At 42.5% G+C, this 18,051-nt stretch overlaps 2 protein-coding genes across 4 annotated transcripts in view; both read left to right on the forward strand.

The window, feature by feature from the left end:
• Positions 1-4,178: 4,178 nt before the first annotated feature.
• On the forward strand, positions 4,179-11,074 carry RNF7 (ring finger protein 7). Of its 3 annotated transcripts, XM_054729960.1 has the most exons (4): positions 4,179-4,455; positions 8,265-8,312; positions 8,820-8,868; positions 10,142-11,074. In XM_054729960.1, the coding sequence occupies exons 1-4, from the start codon at positions 4,288-4,290 to the stop codon at positions 10,258-10,260; spliced, it is 384 nt and encodes a 127-aa protein (XP_054585935.1). In that variant the 5' UTR covers positions 4,179-4,287; the 3' UTR covers positions 10,261-11,074. The 3 variants fall into 3 exon arrangements, with proteins under 3 accessions (XP_054585935.1, XP_054585934.1, XP_054585933.1); XM_054729959.1 differs by lacking the exon at positions 8,820-8,868 and having other exon boundaries at positions 4,182-4,455; XM_054729958.1 differs by lacking the exon at positions 8,820-8,868 and having other exon boundaries at positions 4,188-4,462.
• A 2,046-nt stretch (positions 11,075-13,120) lies between these two features.
• Positions 13,121-18,051, forward strand: part of GRK7 (G protein-coupled receptor kinase 7) — a 39,418-nt gene continuing 34,487 nt past the window's right edge. The window contains exon 1 of the mRNA XM_054729956.1: positions 13,121-14,387. The gene's annotated coding sequence lies outside the window, so the exon portion shown is untranslated. The remainder of the gene's footprint in view (positions 14,388-18,051) is intronic.

Genomic DNA, 18,051 nt, shown 5'->3' on the forward strand with positions numbered 1-18,051 from the left:
TTTTTTTTAATAGATTTTTATTGATTTTTACAGAGAGGAAGGGAGAGGGATAGAGAGCTAGAAACATCAATCAGCTGCCTCCTGCACACCTCCCACTGGGGATGTGCCCGCAGCCAAGGTACGTGCCCTTGACTAGGAATCGAACCTGGGACCTTTCAGTCCAAAGGCTGACGCTCTATCCACTGAGCCAAACTGTTTTCGGCCAGGAAGTCATTTTTTGATTCCAGGTCAGGGCACATGCCTGAGTTGCAAGCTTGATCCCCAGTGGGGGGCGTGCAGGAAGCAGCTGATCAATGATTCTCTCTCATCATTGATGTTTCTACCTCTCTTCTCCTTCTCCCTTCCTCTCTCTAAAATCAATAAAAACATATCCTCTCTAATAAAAGGGTAATATGCAAATTAACCATCACTCTGCTACACAAGCCACGCCCACCAGCCAATCAGGGTGAGTATGCAAATTAACCCCAGCCAAGATGGCTACCATTGGGTTTCCCCGGCAACAGAAGAAGCCAAGCTTTCCACACATTCTGGCGGGCCCAGGCCTCCACTCAAGGATACAAAGTTTCAATTATAGAAGGTAAATAAATTCCAGATACCAGGGCCTCTGCTTGGGTCGCCAGGGGCGTAGCTGGCCTGCAAACAACCACAGGCCCCTCGCCCAGGCCGACACCCCAAGGGAACCCCACCCTAATCCAGGACACCCTTCAGGGCAAACCAGCTGGCCCCAACCCATCCACCAGGCCTCTATTCTCCTACCTAATAAAAGAGTAATATGCAAATTGACCATCACTCCAACACACAATATGGCTGCCCCCATGTGGTCAAAGATCCTGCCCCCATGTGGACATAAGATGGCCACCACAAGATGGCCAGCAGGGGAGGGCAGTTGGGAGGCACCCGGCCTGCAAGGGAGGGCAGTTGGAGGCAATCAACCCTGCAGGGGATGGCAGTTAGGGGTGACCAGGCTGGCAGAAGAGGGAAGTTGGGGGCAAACAGGCTGGCAGGGGAGCAGTTAGACATCAATCAGGCTGGCATGGGAGTGGTTAGGGGTGATCAGGCTGGCAGGCAGAAGCGATTTAGGGGCAATCAGGAAGGCAGGCAGGCGAGCAGTTGGGAGCCAGCAGTCCTGGATTGGAGAGGGTGCAGGCTGGGCTGAGGGACACCCCCCCCTCCATGCACGAATTTCGTGCACTGGGCCTCTAGTAAATAAATAATCAATTAAAAATCTTAAAGCAACAACATTAATTTATGTGATATGAGTCAGCAAATTGTTGAACATTCATACAATAGAATAGTATTCAACCTTAAAAAGGAAGGAAATTCACATATGCTACATGAATAAACCTTGAGAACATTATGTTAAGTGAAACAAACCCATCACTAAAAGGCAAGTACTGTATGATTCCACTTACATGAGATAACTAGAGTAGCCAGACTCAGAAACAGAATATAGAATGGTGGCTGTCAAGGGGAGGAGGGGGACGTGGAGAGTTGTTTAATGGGTGTAGAGAGTTTCAGTTTTAGAAGGTGAAAAAGCTCTGGACATTGGTTGCATAATAATGTGAGTATACTTAATACTACTGAGCTGTGTACTTAAACATGGTTAGAATAGCCAACTTTATGTTTTGTGTATTTCACCACAATTTTAAAATGTTTAAGTAAATTCATGTATTACGTGTCTGCTTGTACATATATAGGAATTTCTGGACAGTCTATTAACAGTACTTGCTTTTTTTCATTGCATACTCATTTTATTATTTTAATATTTTTACCATTTTTAAGCTGTCAGTTAAAAAAAACTTTAAATTGCTTGATAGACATCAGAAACAGCACTTTTTGGTTGCTGTGACCTGGTGCCAAAAGAATGGAAGAAACACAGTTTTGTTATGATTTCCTGGGGGAGCATAAATAAATGGTGGCAAAGAGTGGTCAGTGAGGACACAAAGTTTCTTTTTAAGTGCAAATGGCAATCCAGACAGAGCAGATAGGGGAAGTTCTGTCCAATTTTAGAGACATTTTAGTTAAAATGTGAAGAAGAAAAAAGTCCAGGTTGTGTTTAGATGACTGAGCAAACCAGTCTGACAAGGGTCTCCGGGAGGAGTGTTTGGGGATGGCACTAAAAAAGCATATTAGGGCCATATTGTAGCAGGGTTTAAATGACCATCTGTACCTTCGGATTTTGTTCTGAGGATAATTCAGAGCCGTGGAACATTTTGAGCTGGAGAGTGTTTGGTGGGAAAGGGATATAGGAAATTAGACGCAAGTTAGATTGAATGCCAGTCGGATGGGGGAGGAGAGCCGGAAGGAAGCCAGGACACAATCATCTAGAGACAGGGTGCTGAGTTTCATACTCAGCATAGGCATGTACATTTCTTGTCCTTCACCATCCTCCCATCCTTCATTCCTTCGTCTGAGTTTGGCTCCTTTTCTCTTTCAAACTGCACTCTATCCTCATCTGGTTCCAGCCTTCTTTTTTTAAAATTTTTTATTAGTTATCTAGCATTTATAGCCATCTCTAGTCAGATGTGTGGTCACTTAATATGAACAGAACATGTACTGTGGTTCATCTGAGTTTGTCTACAGGGGTTCTTGTCTGGCTCGTAGAGTTAGTGTGGTCAGACTCGCGTCTGCCGCCACTACTGCGCTGCTCCAGCTGACAGCCGCGGGGGTTTGCTTTCTTCACTCATTTCCTGGCCTCCTCAAACCTCGCTGCCTCCAGGAGGCTTTCCCTGATTGCATCAGTCCTCGGGAACACTCTGCCCCTCGGGGCACTTAAGAGGCCACTCAGTTGGCATCTAGTCCAATGTGACCCTGTGTCCATATTTATATTTTTTATGTATTGATGCATCCTTGTCTTCTCTGCCAGACTCCTTGAGCTTGGTTAGCCCCCACTCGGTCACAAGGCCTGGCATCTGGAGCCGAGGGGATGAGAGAGCTCCAACAAGAGGTAGAAGGCTCTGAATCCCAACCCTGGCACAGCAGGTGTCCACCATCAGATGGTGGTGGTAATCAGGTATCTCCGTAGGCTCTCTGTGGCTCAGCTTCTCTTATCTTTTAAACGGAGATGTTGTCTGCTTTGCACGGAAAACGTAATTATATGACCCTGGGCTAGCAATAGACGCCTGACTTCAAAACTGTCACCATTACTTCTCCGGACCTCATTCCTCCTACATATAAAAGGAGGAGGTTAAGCTAAATTAAAGGTTCTCCAAGAGTGGCCCCCAGGGTTCCTGGGAACCTTTCAGAGGTCAAGACTATTTGCATAACAATACTTAGAGCTATTTCTCTCTTCTCTCTCATTCTCTGTGAGTGCCCAGTGTTTTCCTGAAGCTACATGATATGCGATGAGCTCATTGCTCTTAAGATAATTTGTAATGAGTTTATTATTGTTATTTTTAAATGAATTAATACATTGCCCTGGTCTATGTAGCTCCGTTGGTTGGAGCATCCATCATCCTGTACACCAAAAGGTGGTGAGTTTGATTCCTGGTCGGACAGAGCACATACCCAGGTTGTGGGTTCCACCCCTGGTCAGGGTGTGTGCGGGAGACAACCAATCTATGTTTCTCTCTCACATCAATGTTTCTCTCTCTCTCCCCCTTCCTCTCTCTAAAGTCCATAAATATATATACACAAATATTCTTAAAATTTTTTTCTCAGTTTTAATTTCTTAACAAATACATATTCTCGACAATCAAAAGCCTCTTGAGGTCCTAGTAATTTTTGAGTGTAAAAGGCTCCTGAGACAAAAATGGAAGCTCATGAAGGCCATTCAGTCACCCTACAAATAATTGGGGCTTCTGTGGCCAGGCGTTTTTTAGGTCCGGAGGACAAGATGCTCACAAAGACGTGGTCCCTGCCCTTAGGGCGTTTACCTTTGGGAGGGGAAACAAACGGATGTGTTAACACGGTAATTTCTGAAAGCCGTAGGTTTCACGAAGGCAGAAAGCAGGACACGTGTTTCCTGCACAATGTGCACCAGCCATCACGACAGCACACTCCCCAGCGCGGAGGCCAGGCTTCAACCGCCGTCGCCCCCCAGGCCCTCGGGCCTCCAGGCTGCCCGACACGTGAAGGGGCGGAGGGGCGGGGTCAACGGTGGCCGGGCGCTGGCGTAAGGTGACGTCACGGCCCGCGCCAGCCAATCGCGGGCGGCGCCTGTGGCCGGCTCCGCGGTGGCCGGCGGCCTGCGGGCGGCGCTGTGGTCTGTCGGGCGGCCCCGCGGAGCCGCCATAGCCGCCGGCCTTCCCCGACCCAACGTCTCCGCGCCGGCTCCGCGCCGCCGCCATGGCCGACGTGGAAGACGGCGAGGAGCCCTGCGCCCTGTCCTCGCACTCCGGGAGCGCAGGCTCCAAGTCGGGGGGCGACAAAATGTTCTCTCTCAAGAAGTGGAACGCGGTGGCCATGTGGAGCTGGGACGTGGAGTGCGATACGTGCGCCATCTGCAGGGTCCAGGTGATGGGTAAGCGCTGCACGCGAGGCCGGGGCCGCGCTACGGCCTCCGCGGGGCCGGCTCCGGCCGGGGGCGGGGGGGACGCGCGGAGGCTCGGAGAGCCCGCTGCCCGGAGGGTCGGCGGCGGGGCGCCCTGCCCCGAGCGGGAGAGCCGAGGAGCGAGGGGCCGCCCGTGCTGTGGCCGCCGCCCGGGCCGTGGGGTCCCAGCGCCTGGGGCTGGGTTCTAGCGAGGGGAATGGGCGGCGAGCGGAGGGATGAAGATCCCTTCGGGGAGCGATGCGAGTGACCACGGTCACACAACGGTGCGGTTTGTCGGGAGCTGGGAGGAACCGGCTCGGTTAGGGCGGCAGGCCCCAGCCCCGCCTCTGAAGGCGGCCCGCGGAGGGGTCGCGGCGAGGGCCTGGGGCCGCAGAGCACGTCACGGGCTCGGGTCACACACCCGGGTGATGCTCTGGTCATCTTCCGCCGGAAACGACGCCCCCGGCCTGCCCCTGAGAGCTCGGCTAGCTGCGGGGAAGGATGGGGGGCCCGGCCCGCCAGGGCGTTTGCGGGCCCGCTGCAGCGGCCCCGGCTTTTCAGTCCGGGTGGCTCGGGCCGGTCCCACGGCGCGCGCTCGGCTGCAGAGGGAGCCCAGGGTGGCTGGAGAATATTTCCGTTTTGTGGGAGTTGAATAACGTGGAGCCCTGGACTTAAAGACACGCAAAACTTAACCTTCTAGCCGGCCAGCCCTTCCTGTCGTAGGATGCCATTTCCCGGAAAAGACTGCCCTGCCCCGAGGCGGGCCTTTGCGGATGGAGCACCCGCTTTTACACATAAGTTGGACTTCTTCCTGTGGTGCTGTGAATTTTAAAATATTGGGCCGAGTGCAGCCTCTCCTAACAGCTTCGCCCCGTGTTGCTGTATCTGGTTTCTGCTTTAAGGTCTCAGGGCCACCTTGAAAAAGAGGTGCTGTTTAAACGCAAGTGACATGTTTAAATAGAGCCTTTAGAGCCACGCTGAGAGCTTACGTGCTGTTGCTTGAGGGTAGGTGAAGAAAACCGAGGTTTCTGTCATTTTAAAACTTTGTGTCTTGCCCTGAAAAATGAGAGAATTGGAGAAAATAACTTAAAAGAGAATTGCTCTCCCTTCTTGCGAGATGAAAACTTCTGGCGGAATCAAGAGATTTATCAGTTTACACTCTCTTTAGTATGCCCTCTAGTCTTTTATGCGTGAGGACTTGTTTTGAAGAGGATTTACAGCAGTGGGATCCAAATATTTTTTTTATGTTTTACTTTCGAAAGAGCTTGATTTCAGACATGATCCACTTATTTTGCATATTTAGGTTTGAAAGTACCTAGTTTATTGGCCTGCAGCACAGTCCCCTTACTACATAACTTATGCCTTACTTAAGAACTAGAATCATATTTTCCACTTTGGGGGGCGTTTTAAACTTACATAGGTGACTTCATTTTTTGTTCCTTAGTAAGATAGGCTTTGCTGAAAATTTTGTCACCTAAATTTTCTTTAGTTTAAAAAGAAGAATGTTCCTAAAAAGGCATTTTATCCTTCTCCCTAAAGAAAAAAAAAATTTCAACTAGGAAGTGGAAATATGGAATTAAAGTACTGGTTGATATCTTGCAACAAATAAACTGTAGTTGGGATATTTAAAGTAAGTCAAAGTATGGGCTGTAAATGGTTCCCCTTCTCACTGACTTTCTAATTATAGCAAGTATTCTGCTACTGTGGATTAACTTTGCAGATTACAACCGCTATACTTTGAGTTCAGGGAAGTGTTCTGGACTAGACCTTTGTATTTTGTTTATGAGGTGTTAAAATCCACTTAGAGGTCAGCTGACAGCAGGAGGAAGTTTGTTTTTCAGACTTCCCAGTCCTTACCCTAGCATCATTCTAAAAGGTGTTAGTGTTATTGTACTGCTTAGAAATGTGCTGTTTCAGATATTAGGAACGTCATCAAAAGAAACTTTTTTAAATCTGAAACTGTGGGAATTTTTATCTACTTAGGTCAGTTTTTGATCATCTAAATCAAAACTATAAGCGTAATTCAGCGATTTCTAGATCCTACTAAAAGAGCCCACTTAATCCTATTTCCTTAATATTTGGAATTCATCTCATACACAACTGATTTATTATGACTTCTTGATCCAAGATTTGCCTGTCAACCTATTCGGAAGTGGTTAACTCTCTGTTTCCACTCTCCTCCCTTCCTCTGAAAGGAGCAAGAGCTGCTGAGGAAGAGAGGAATACTTTTGCTTGGACTGCCAAGTTATAGAGCCAGAGTAACCTAACCCTTCATGGCTCTGTGTTAACGTGGACATTTGACACAACCTTTTGGGGCCTTCCTTTCCTCATTTGTGAAAGAGGCAGCTGGGATCACAAACTCTAATTCTGTGGTTGCACAGAGCCTCATCTTCACTGTTAACTCAGGATCCTTAAGATACTTAGTTGTTTGCCTGTCTGTCTCCCTATTTGCTGTGAAGACCAGGAATCCAGACTTAGTCATTTTGGTGTCCCCTGTGCATATAACTCCTTGCACAGAGTAGATACTTAGTAATTGCGGAGTTGAAGAAGTCTTAGGAGGCAATGTTGTTTTTAGTCCACGGGGAAGAGGCCAGGGTGGTGTGTTTTTTTAGGGTAAAAACATGCAGAGAGAAGCAAACAAGTGCCTGTGTATAATCCAGTGTAAGAAGAACAGGCTTCGGCTCCACCGTGTGTCTATTTTTACTGAATTATTTTTCTCCAGTTAAAACTTTTTTTTCTGTTGGTTTGAACTTCCTTTACCCAACTTTGACTCCTCTTCCAGCTAGTGAATGAATCCATTTAATTAGTCCCTAAAATAATCTATTTTACCTCCTTCACCAAACATATATATTTTCTGTGTTACCTCCTTCATCAAGCAACCTGGTATACTTTAGCTTCCCATTCCTGGTATTTACTCCCAAGTAATTTATTAAAATACTTTGCCATTGTTGGTTAAATGCTTTGGGCTCAGACTTAGTTTGTAAAGGAAGCATTTTCTTAGAAGAAGAAAAACTCGAGTTTTTAGAAAGTATTTTTAATTAATTTTAATTTAATGTTTATATAGATTATATAATCACATAATTCAAAATTTTAAAGCAGTATACAATGAAAATTCCTTCCCACTCAGTCCCCTCCAGGTAAGCTCTATTATTAGTTTCTTGGGTATCCTTCTAAAGTTTCTTTATGTATTAGCAAATGCCAATATATATGCATGGCTCATTTATTTTTAAATTTTTATTTATTCAATTATAGTTCACATTCATTATTATATTTTGTACAGCAGCATAGTGGTTAGATAACAATATACTTTCCAAAGTGTTCCCCCCAATATTTCCAGTACCCACCTGGCACCATACATAGTTATTATAGTATTGGCCATTCCCTATGCTGTAGTTTATATCCCCATGTGCATAGCTTATTTAAAAGGGTGTCTGGAAAATAAACTACCCCTAAGATTGAGCTATATGAGCATGCCCAGTGAGCTTATAATAACTTCTAATACAGTGGAGTATTCTTTAGTGGTTGCATCCACTGGCAGGACATCTTTTCCTCAGATCTTGTAAAAATAGAGGGTCAGTAACCCTGGGAAAATTGCTCCTGGTCAGAAGTAGATTAGTAGAGTGCCTTGTACTTTATTCCTGTTTAAACAGTTATGTTCAGATGAGAAATTAATAGTATGAGCCTTTAATCTCCATCTCTAACCCTTTGGGCTTTTATTTGACTTTGAAGTGTCTGGGTTTTAAAAATTGCATTCTGAGCATCAGAATGAGAATTGCTGTTTGTTTACTTTTAGATGCCTGTCTTAGATGTCAAGCTGAAAACAAACAAGAGGATTGTGTTGGTATGTTGTAATTTCATTCTCATGCTTTTTCAACTGAAGGTTTTCTCTCAGTGGGGATGTTTGAATTTGCTATTAAGATTGACTTTATCAATACACAAAAATAAACTGTAAAGCAGTGATCCGTTATCAATATAAAATGTGTTGGTTCTCAAAGGGCCTTAATAGAATTCATCTGCAAGGTGTTTTTTTATTGCCTGTAATTAAGAAGAATTGGTTATATAAGTATTCCAGACATGGGCATAGTAAATATTTTGATAATCAAAAAAAAAAATGAATTATCCTCTTCTATTAAGAAAATTATATTAGAAGGAATTTGCCAAAGCATCATTAAAATTTTGAATATGTTATAGGTCAGTTTGGGTAGGGTTTCATTCTACTAAAGTATTTCAGTTTTCAATACTCTTAAGATGTAATGTTTAACTTTTAACTGATAGAGAAAAATTGTAAGTCTTTTTTGGAAATACAGTACATATATATATATAGAAGTCTATTAAGTTTTCCTTATAGTCTGGGACTACAAAAGTTGTCTTGACTAAATGTTGTAAGCAGTTCAAAGGTTTGTATGTTCCAGTTCTTGAAATCATCACTTCTAGATTGCTTTATATAAGTGTTTAAACATTTTTCCTAGAATGAAAAGTTAACTTTGTACTTTGTGCTGGTGTGGTTTATAGGATATGTTTTTATTGATTTTTTTTTAGAGAGGGAGGGAGGGAGGGACAGACGGAGGGAGAGAAAGAGAAACATCAATGTAAGAAAGAAATATCATTACCTCCCATATACCAGGAATTGAACCTGAAACCTAAGTATGTACCCTGACCAGGAATCGAACCCAAAACCTTTTGGTATACAGGACGATGCTTTCCACCAACTGAGCCCCCTGGCCAGGGCTATATATAGCTTCTAATTAATGATCTATGCTGTTTTGATCAAATCCTGTTTCTTCCTTCTGAAACACTAGAATGATTCTTGCTTTCTACCTTCTACAGCCTATTTTCATAAGAAGTTTTTTTTTCTTTCCTTTTTTATTCCTGTGTCTTAATTGTTCTGTTATCGTATAGCTCAGATGGTCAAGCAAGGGACAGATGAAGCTCACATTTGAGATTGTAGTCCAGATTGTGGGTGATTTCCCTTGGTTTAAAATTTTTCTTTCAAGCTGTTTGTTAAAAAACAGCAACACATTAATTTGGTAATTGTGAGGTATAGGCTATCTTTCTTTGATGACAAAGAGACCTCTCTTTCCAGCCAGCCACTTTGAAAATTTCATTGTCACATGAGGAATTGCACTGCTTATTGATGACAACACAATTACCAGCACTTCTAGGAAACAGCTCAGCAGATGCACAGCTGATAATATTTAGAAGCATGTCATCTATTCATAATAGCCTACTTATGAACTTGAAAACATTTAAAACTCATATCTTAATAAATAAAAATCGGGAGGATGTTTTTCAGTAAAATAAAGCCCAAAACATCTCCAAGGTCAGTGCATGACTGAGAACTCAGGTCTGGGATCTAAGGAAGACTCAAGTCCTTTAATCTCCTAACTTGAGGAGGACAGCTGTACACTATGGAGCTGTACAGGAACTGGGGCCACCACATCATCACAGATTCTAGAGCTGTGGTGGGGCGTCCCCTAAGCACAAACCTTACACATGTAAGTTTCTGTTGCTTTACAGGTAGAAAAAACTATTTTGACCAATTTATCATCTTTATTTGAGATTATGAACCATGTTTATTATTCATAATATAAAATAAGCTATATATTTGAGCTCGGTCATTTAAATTGAAATGTCTAATGTCAAATAATCTTTTTTTTTTTTTCCTTTTAGTGGTCTGGGGAGAATGTAATCATTCCTTCCACAACTGCTGCATGTCCCTGTGGGTGAAACAGAACAATCGCTGCCCTCTCTGCCAGCAAGACTGGGTGGTCCAAAGAATCGGCAAGTGAGAGTGGTGAAAGGGCTTCTTAGTGCGTTTGTCCAGAGCCCTGGGGGATCGCCTTATCAAGTGCCCTACAACGGCCAGGATACTCCGGAGGACCAAGTCTTCAAATAGGAGGAGATGGATCTTTGGTCCTTGAGGACTCATCAAAGGCATTGGGTTAGCATTTTGTCAGTTTTATTTTCAGAAATTCTCTACAATTAAGAAGATAATTTATTAAAGATGGTCTTTCCTATCTCTGTGGTTTGTGTCACACTGCTTAGAAGTGCCATAAAGGAGGAGAGAACTACAAATTGAATGACCTTTATAATTTACTTATTGATATCTAAGCGCCTGTGGAAGCAGTTCCATTTGGAAGAGAACTTTTGCATGCTTAAGATAGCTCAGTTAAAAAAAAGGCAATGTTATAGTAACAAATAAAATGCAGTTTAAAACCCAACTCTTATCCTTAATTTGTTCCTGATATTTATTTTAGACAGGAAAGGGGGTGATTCATTAAATATTTATTTGATATGACAATTTTAAGTTTGGGCCTGAGAGCAGGGTAAATAAGATTTCATCTTTGGACATAGGGGATTTTGCTTGTCTTTTAGGTTATGGTCCTCTATCATTGACTCATCAAAAAAACCTAGATCTGCACACCTCACTGTTCAATCATTCAGTGGAAAAGAACAGGGGCATTTCCAAGTTTCAATCAGATTATGGTATAATTTAACTGTGTTTCAGGTGGACTGTTAATAAGGGGGAAATGTTTACCACTATAGCATCGGATCAAAAAAAGTTTATTACACAGTGTTTTAATAAACAGCTTATTCTGTTTACTTCATTTAAATTGTTGTTACTGCAGTTTTATGCACAACCTTAAACTTGATATTAATAAACTGATTTACCAAGTGAATGCTTTTGTTTCATTAGAAAAAAATATTTATATGCTCTTTCATCTGTATATATAAAAGCCTAAGCACCTGTTACAACTGGAACAACTGGTCAACCAGTCTCTATGACACGCTCAATGCAGGAGCTGCCCCCTAGTGGTCAGTGCACTCCCACAGCCAACCTCCCGCAGTCCCTTCCCCCTGCCAGCTGGCCTGCCCGATAGGCTCTGATCAGGGGGCTGGCTGGCCAACCTCCCGGGGTCCTTCCTCCGGCCGACCAGCCCCCAATAGGCCTCGATCACTGGCCAGGCCAAGGGACCCCACCCATACATGAATTCATGCACTGGACCTCTAGTTGGTAACAAGAAAATTTTAAGTTTATTACCTAGAAATATAAAATTGTAAGAAAATAAAATCTTATCCCATTCATTCACATTTAGTGGAGGTTAATTTATAAAAATTTATGAATATACATGTAAGGAATATGCATACATAAGATATGGAAATCTATATATATAAAAGCCTAAATGACCAAACGACTGGTCGACTGGTTGCTATGACGTGCACTGACCACCAGGGGGCAGACACTCAGCGCAGGAGCTGCCCCGTAGGGGTCAGTGCACTCCCCACAGCCAGAGCGCCACTCGCTGACCCACTGGCGCGAGCCTCTCCTGCCTCCGCAGCAGCACTATGGAGTGGCGGCAGCGGTGGCAGGCACAGCGGGGTTGGGATGAGCAGGAGCGGTGTGGTGCCTGGCCTGGGCTTCGGTTCCTACCCGGCCTTCGGCCTCATCCCTGCGGGCTCCTTTGCCTGCGGGATCAGGCCAAAACCGGCAGTCTGACATCCCCCAAGGGGTCCCAGATTGCAAGAGGGCACAGGCCAAGCTGAGGGACCCCACCCATGCACAAATTCGTGCACCAGGCCTCTAGTATAAATATGTTTGACTATTTGAATGTGTTTGTCATGGGCAATGAACTATTTTAGCAGCTTTTGGACCTTTTTAAAAAGTTGTACCTATAAAAAGTGAACCAAATATTTGGCTTTGAAGTAAAGAGAAATACTAAAAATGTTGAGTTATTTTAATGTGACAGTATGTAAGTAAATGAAATGAGGATGGTGGTAATAAATTGATTTTCCACAGCAAAACTGCCTGTCCGTCACCTAACAAAGCTTTGTTTCTATTCTACATCATCCTCTGAGGAAAGGAAAGGAGGAGGGACTGGACAAAGCAGCACTGATCCTACCCGCCCTGGAATGGTATCAGCTCATCTGCATAGCCATCTGAAAGTTGCAGCCAAAAGAACAAGCTGTGACATCTAATTAGGAGATCCAATACAGAAGCTAAGCATTGAACAGGTTTTCTTTCCTTGTGGTTAAACAGTGTTGAATTTTATTTTACTAGTGCAGTGGTCGGCAAACTCAGTCAACAGAGCCAAATATCAACAGTACAACGATTGAAATTTCTTTTGAGAGCCAATTTTTTTAAACTTAAACTTCTAACGCCACTTCTTCAAAATAGACTCGCCCAGGCCGTGGTATTTTGTGGAAGAGCCACACTCAAGGGGCCAAAGAGCGGTATGTGGCTCGGGAGCCGCAGTTTGCCGACCACGGTACTAGTGTATCAGGAACATTTGTCATCTCTAGCTATTTAATTTCCCACCTATGCAAGTTGCCTTCTATTACGGCTGGCATCTGTGTCAGTAAATTGACCCTATCAAACCCATTACTTCCTTTTTATAAAAAATGTCCCCTTTACTATCCTGAAGTGACATTAAAATGTATATAATAACTTAATTGTACATAGAATAGAAATAAGAGGAAAGTAACTTATAATCATTTATATTTTAGTATGGAAATGCTTGGGTATAATTATATCTGAAGACTGTGTGTAAGTGATAATTCCATATAGAATGTTGTGATTCAGAAACACAAACATTTCTATTGATAAGACTTTTCCCCCTAAATTGGTGGATCGTACATAGTAAAGTTCTGAACAAATGTACAATCTTGATTTACATGTTAGTTGCATGTTTAGCAACAATGAATTTTAAAGCTATGCAAAAAAGTACTTTTTACTGTATAAAAAAATTAGGTTCTAGGTTCAGATCATCATAAACTGATTTTTCTACTACATGAATGGGCATTGGAAAGTCACACAGGATGCTGAACTGTTTCTTCATGTGAGATTATCCCACATGTTGTAAGACTTTGAACTTCCCTGGCCCCCACCCACCAAATGCCAGAGGTGCCATCGATGGCTGTGCCACCCGAAAGAAAGCTCACGTTTCCAAAACATCCCCTTCAGAAGTTGTACTGGCTTATCTGGGAGCACGTTACAAGTGCTTGTACAGGCAATTAACTTATATACTTCATGCCACAGTCTGTGAGAAACATCCTAAAATGATAGATACAAAATAAATCCTATAAAACCCTATGAAGGGTTCAGGTTTTTGAGTAGCTACTACCCTAAAAAGAGTTCAGAGAAGCAATTCTTGCTGATCTATGTACTCCTTTAGAGGTGGACAACTCCTAAGTTAGTCTTCAATGCGTAGGATATACACTGTTGGTGAACATTCACTCACTCAGCAGTCTTCTGGGTCTAAAGAATTCGCTCAAAATTACTTTATTTAATGAAGCTAATGTAGAAGCCATTAGGAACAGAAAAGACTGTTTAAGTGTTCCTATAGAAGTTTAATAGACGTCTGATACGAAGGGTAACTATTTTTAAAATGCTTTGTTGCTTTTTAAGTTACTGCCCAGGGCTGACTTCAGGTAATGCTCGGAAAAGAAAATTAGAAAATTTTCATGTTTACTTTAGTAAGCCCTTATTTAAAAAATATTTAAAGGAAAAATATTACTGATTGGATATAAGGAAAATTAGAATTAAAGTACAAATAGTTTTAAAATTTTGAGCTGCTTTATATTGAACATGTGAGTGATACATGAGAAATACTTGCATGGAAGTTCCTACTCTGCCATTTTTACATCATTCCATTTCTGTTAGGTTTTATTCAATGAAGTACATCTTACAGAAAAAGTATCTTCTCTGCATGTTGATACTCTGATACTCTAGAGCCAAAATACCTGGACTTGAATCCTAGTGCTACCATTTATTTGTGTGACCGTGAGCAAGTTATTTCACCTCTCCATACCTGAGTTTCCTCATGTACAATATCTACCTTACCAGATCATTTTGAGCACTGAAGACTAAATGGGTTATTAATACGTATGTAAAACTGAGAATGATTCCCAGTACATGGTAAGTGCTATTGTTATTCGTTTTTGGAAGCTCCTTTAATAGAATTGGCACTTTAAAAATAATGTTTTTAATTATGGGCTAAAGCACTCCTAACTGTTCTTAATAAGGATTTTATAAGAAGTTAATTGTAAACATGTTAGATTACTTGTAGCACTGAGCATCAGTGAAGGATGGTAATGAGGCTTTATTAACAACAACAAAAAAGAAATCGTTGCTTTTTTAATTATCCTGAGAAATTTAAACTGGAAAGATCTACTAGTAAATCTAATGCTCTTACCTAGCTATCTTATTTTGGCCATTGCTGCCTCAACATCTGCACAATATTCAGATTCTATCTTTTTTTTTAAATATATTTTTATTGATTTCAGAAAGGAAGGAAGAAGGAGAGAGAGAGAAACTTAAATGATGAGAGAGAATCTGATTGGCTGCCTCCTGCACACCCCTATTAGGGATCGAGCCTACAACCCAGGCATGTGCCCTGACCTGGAATCAAACTGCGATCTCCTGGTTCATAGGTGAATGCTCAACCACTGAGCCACAGCAGCCAGGTTCAGCTTCTATAAAGGAATATGATCAGTCAACAGAATACTGCCTGATGTGGGCATATCCTCAACAATAGTTTAAAGAGCTGGATATTGGGCAACGGAATTGAAAAGACAGGTCACAAAAGAAGGCATACAATAGGCAGTTAGTACATGAAAAGGTGCCTAACATTCCTCATCAGAAATGCAAGTTAAAGTCACAATGAAATACCTTTGATAACACCAAGTCTTGGTGAAGATCAGGAGGACCTGGAATTCTCTTAGATTGCTGGTGGGAATGAAAAATGGAACAGCCACTCTGGCAAACAGTAAGACAGTAAAAAGTTAAATATACATCTACTCTAAGACCCAACAATTCTATTCCTAGGTATTTGCCTAAGAGGAAAGAAAACATGTCTCAAGAAAACATAGACAAATATTCAAAACTGCTTTTTTTCATATTTATAAAAGCCCCAAACTGGAAACAGCCCAAGTGTCTGTCAACAGAAGAATAGTGGTATATTCATAGAATGAAATACTATTCAGCAGTAAAATTTTAAAAAATAAAAAGAACAAACTACTGATACATGCTACAACACAGATGTTGATACATGCTACAACACAGATGAATCTCAAAACATGTTGAGCAAAAGAATGCAGGAATAAAAGAGTACTTAACGGTAGGATTTTGTTTATATGAAACTTAAGAACAGGCAAAAGGAATCGATAGAAATAGAAGAATGGTTGCCTTTTGGTAAGAGCATTGAAGAGGGCACAAAAGCTTTTATCGGGAATGGAGATGTTCTATACATTGATTTGGGTGATAGTTACATGAGTATACGTTTGTCAAAACTCATCCAACTATACACTTAAGACCTCTACAGTTTATGTAAAATAAATCTGAGGGTGTTTTTTTTTGAAGAGATAGATTTTATCATTTAAGACCACAACCAACACTAGTTTACATTTGCTACTAAGTGGGAAATACAAGAAGATGCATTAATGGTTTATTAATGGTTGTTCCATTTGTCTTATTGTTCAACTCTTCACGAAAGCACTCAAATCAAAATAATTGTGTTTCTCATCTTGTTCTGGTCCCCTGGGGAGGTCATCTGAGAAAGCTCCTTGGAGTTCATTAGGAATGCTACATTTTCAAGAAGTTTATCAAAATGTAGAAGAAATAAGTAACGGAAGAGGTGACTTTTTTAAAGGAAAATTTTATTCATTCCAACTCTTCTAGAGCATTGCAAACATTTTAGTATAGCCTGAAATTCCTCACTGAACTCTGAACTCGTAACCTTTCTAACGAGGCGTTTAAATCTTAAGGATAAAAGATATGGAGTGGGGTCTTTCCCGTACGTTATGCTTCACAGCCCTGAGGCTGTAGTGTGGGGTTTCTGTCAGACAGATGGCCCAGAACTGAGATCTTGTGAGTACAGACAGACAGCGAATAAAACTCAGGAGTGCTGAAGTCCTCCCAGCTCCACAGCCCTGCTGTTCTGTGCTCAGGTGGGTGTAAAGTAAAAGGAGTCCCCACCCTCAAACCCACCATCTAACCACGAAAACGCCTCAGGCCCTCCCAGCTCAGCGCAGGCCAAACCTCTGCCACCTCTGCCCACGTGGACCAGGTGGGGGGGGGGGGGGGGCCCAAGTGCTCTGCATAAGACCTCCCACAACTCAGGGGTCCAGTGGGTCCAGTGGGTCCAGTGGTCTCAGCTGTCCAGGGGCAGCTCCAGCATCCTATGTGCCCACTATAGGCCAGCACCCGTCCCTGCCCCAACACTCAGTCTGGCCACCATCTGCTTGAGACCATCAGCCTAATCCTGCCTTCATCTCTAGTTAGGTCAGTCGGACAACACAAGAAAGGCAGGCTTTCCAGGTCACCTTGCTTTTTCTGAAATCTAATCCCACTAGTTCTTTACCTCTCCTTTTCTTCCTCCATCCCCCACTCCTCTCCAACTTCTGAAACCCTTCCTCTGATCATTATACCAACACAATTTCCTCCATCCGCCTCCTCCTTTGTAAATTCCCTTCTCTCTTATTCTCACTAACACTTGGTTCTCCCCTGAGAACAATGCTTTTTCTGCAACACTCCTGTTCCCCTCAGATCCCTGGACCTAGCCATGGGCAAGATGTCTTCATTTCTTTTCATTCCCCTAAAAACACTGCTCTAATCTCATGTCATTAGACCACCACTCACTGCAGTCCTCTTGTAGCCCCACATTCACAGCCCTTCCTCCCATTAGGATGCTGGCTCTGTTCCCTCTCATCACTACTCTTTGGTTATTCTTGGTGGTTTCAATATTCACAGAGATGATGCTTCTAATACTCTGGCCTCTCAATCCCCTGACCTCCTCTCCTCAGTGATCTGGTGCTCTCCACCCCTCTCTTGACCACTCACTCCCATGGTCTCATACCCTTGAACAAAACACCTCCAAAGAATAGATTCTACTGGCTATGTTCAGTTTATCTCCTTTCGTTCTCTGTCGAACTGACTAGAACAGGGTTTCATCACACCGCTCCATTGAAACTTAAATATCAAATTCCCTAGTGACCTCCAAATTGCTTTAAAAAAACCCCAAAACCCCATTACTTTTAATATTTTATTAAAATAGTATGTGTAACCCCTGTTAACCAAGGTACATGAACTTTGTCTCTCCCCGTCCCCTCCCCCACACGTAGCACAGCACAGTAGTGATTTCCAGCATCCTTCATCATGATAACCAACTGAAATATTTCAAGGTCAATTTTGCAACTAAAAACTAGACCTTGGAAAAATTTGGAAATAAACAAAACATAAAGCTCTCAAACAGACTTTTTTTGTCCTCCAGGAGAATAAATGCCAGGGTGCCACTCACCTGACTGTACTGCTAGACGTTTGGTGGTTTTTTTCTTTGTGCACAGTACACCATTTCATCGTTAAGTATCCATTTTTATAAACATAAAAAATTTTCACTCCATTTAATGTTCCTTTTCAGCTTCACAACAACAACAACGCATAGTAAATAAAACTAACAACGATAGTTCTTTTGACCTGCCAGCAGCATTGCCACAGCAGATCACTGTCTTTTTTTTAATATTTTATTGATTTTTACAGAGAAGAAGGGAGAGGGATAGAGAGTTAGAAACATCAATGAGAGAGA

The sequence above is a fragment of the Eptesicus fuscus genome, chromosome 18 (genome assembly GCF_027574615.1).
Source record: "Eptesicus fuscus isolate TK198812 chromosome 18, DD_ASM_mEF_20220401, whole genome shotgun sequence".
Classification (NCBI taxonomy): domain Eukaryota; kingdom Metazoa; phylum Chordata; class Mammalia; order Chiroptera; family Vespertilionidae; genus Eptesicus; species Eptesicus fuscus.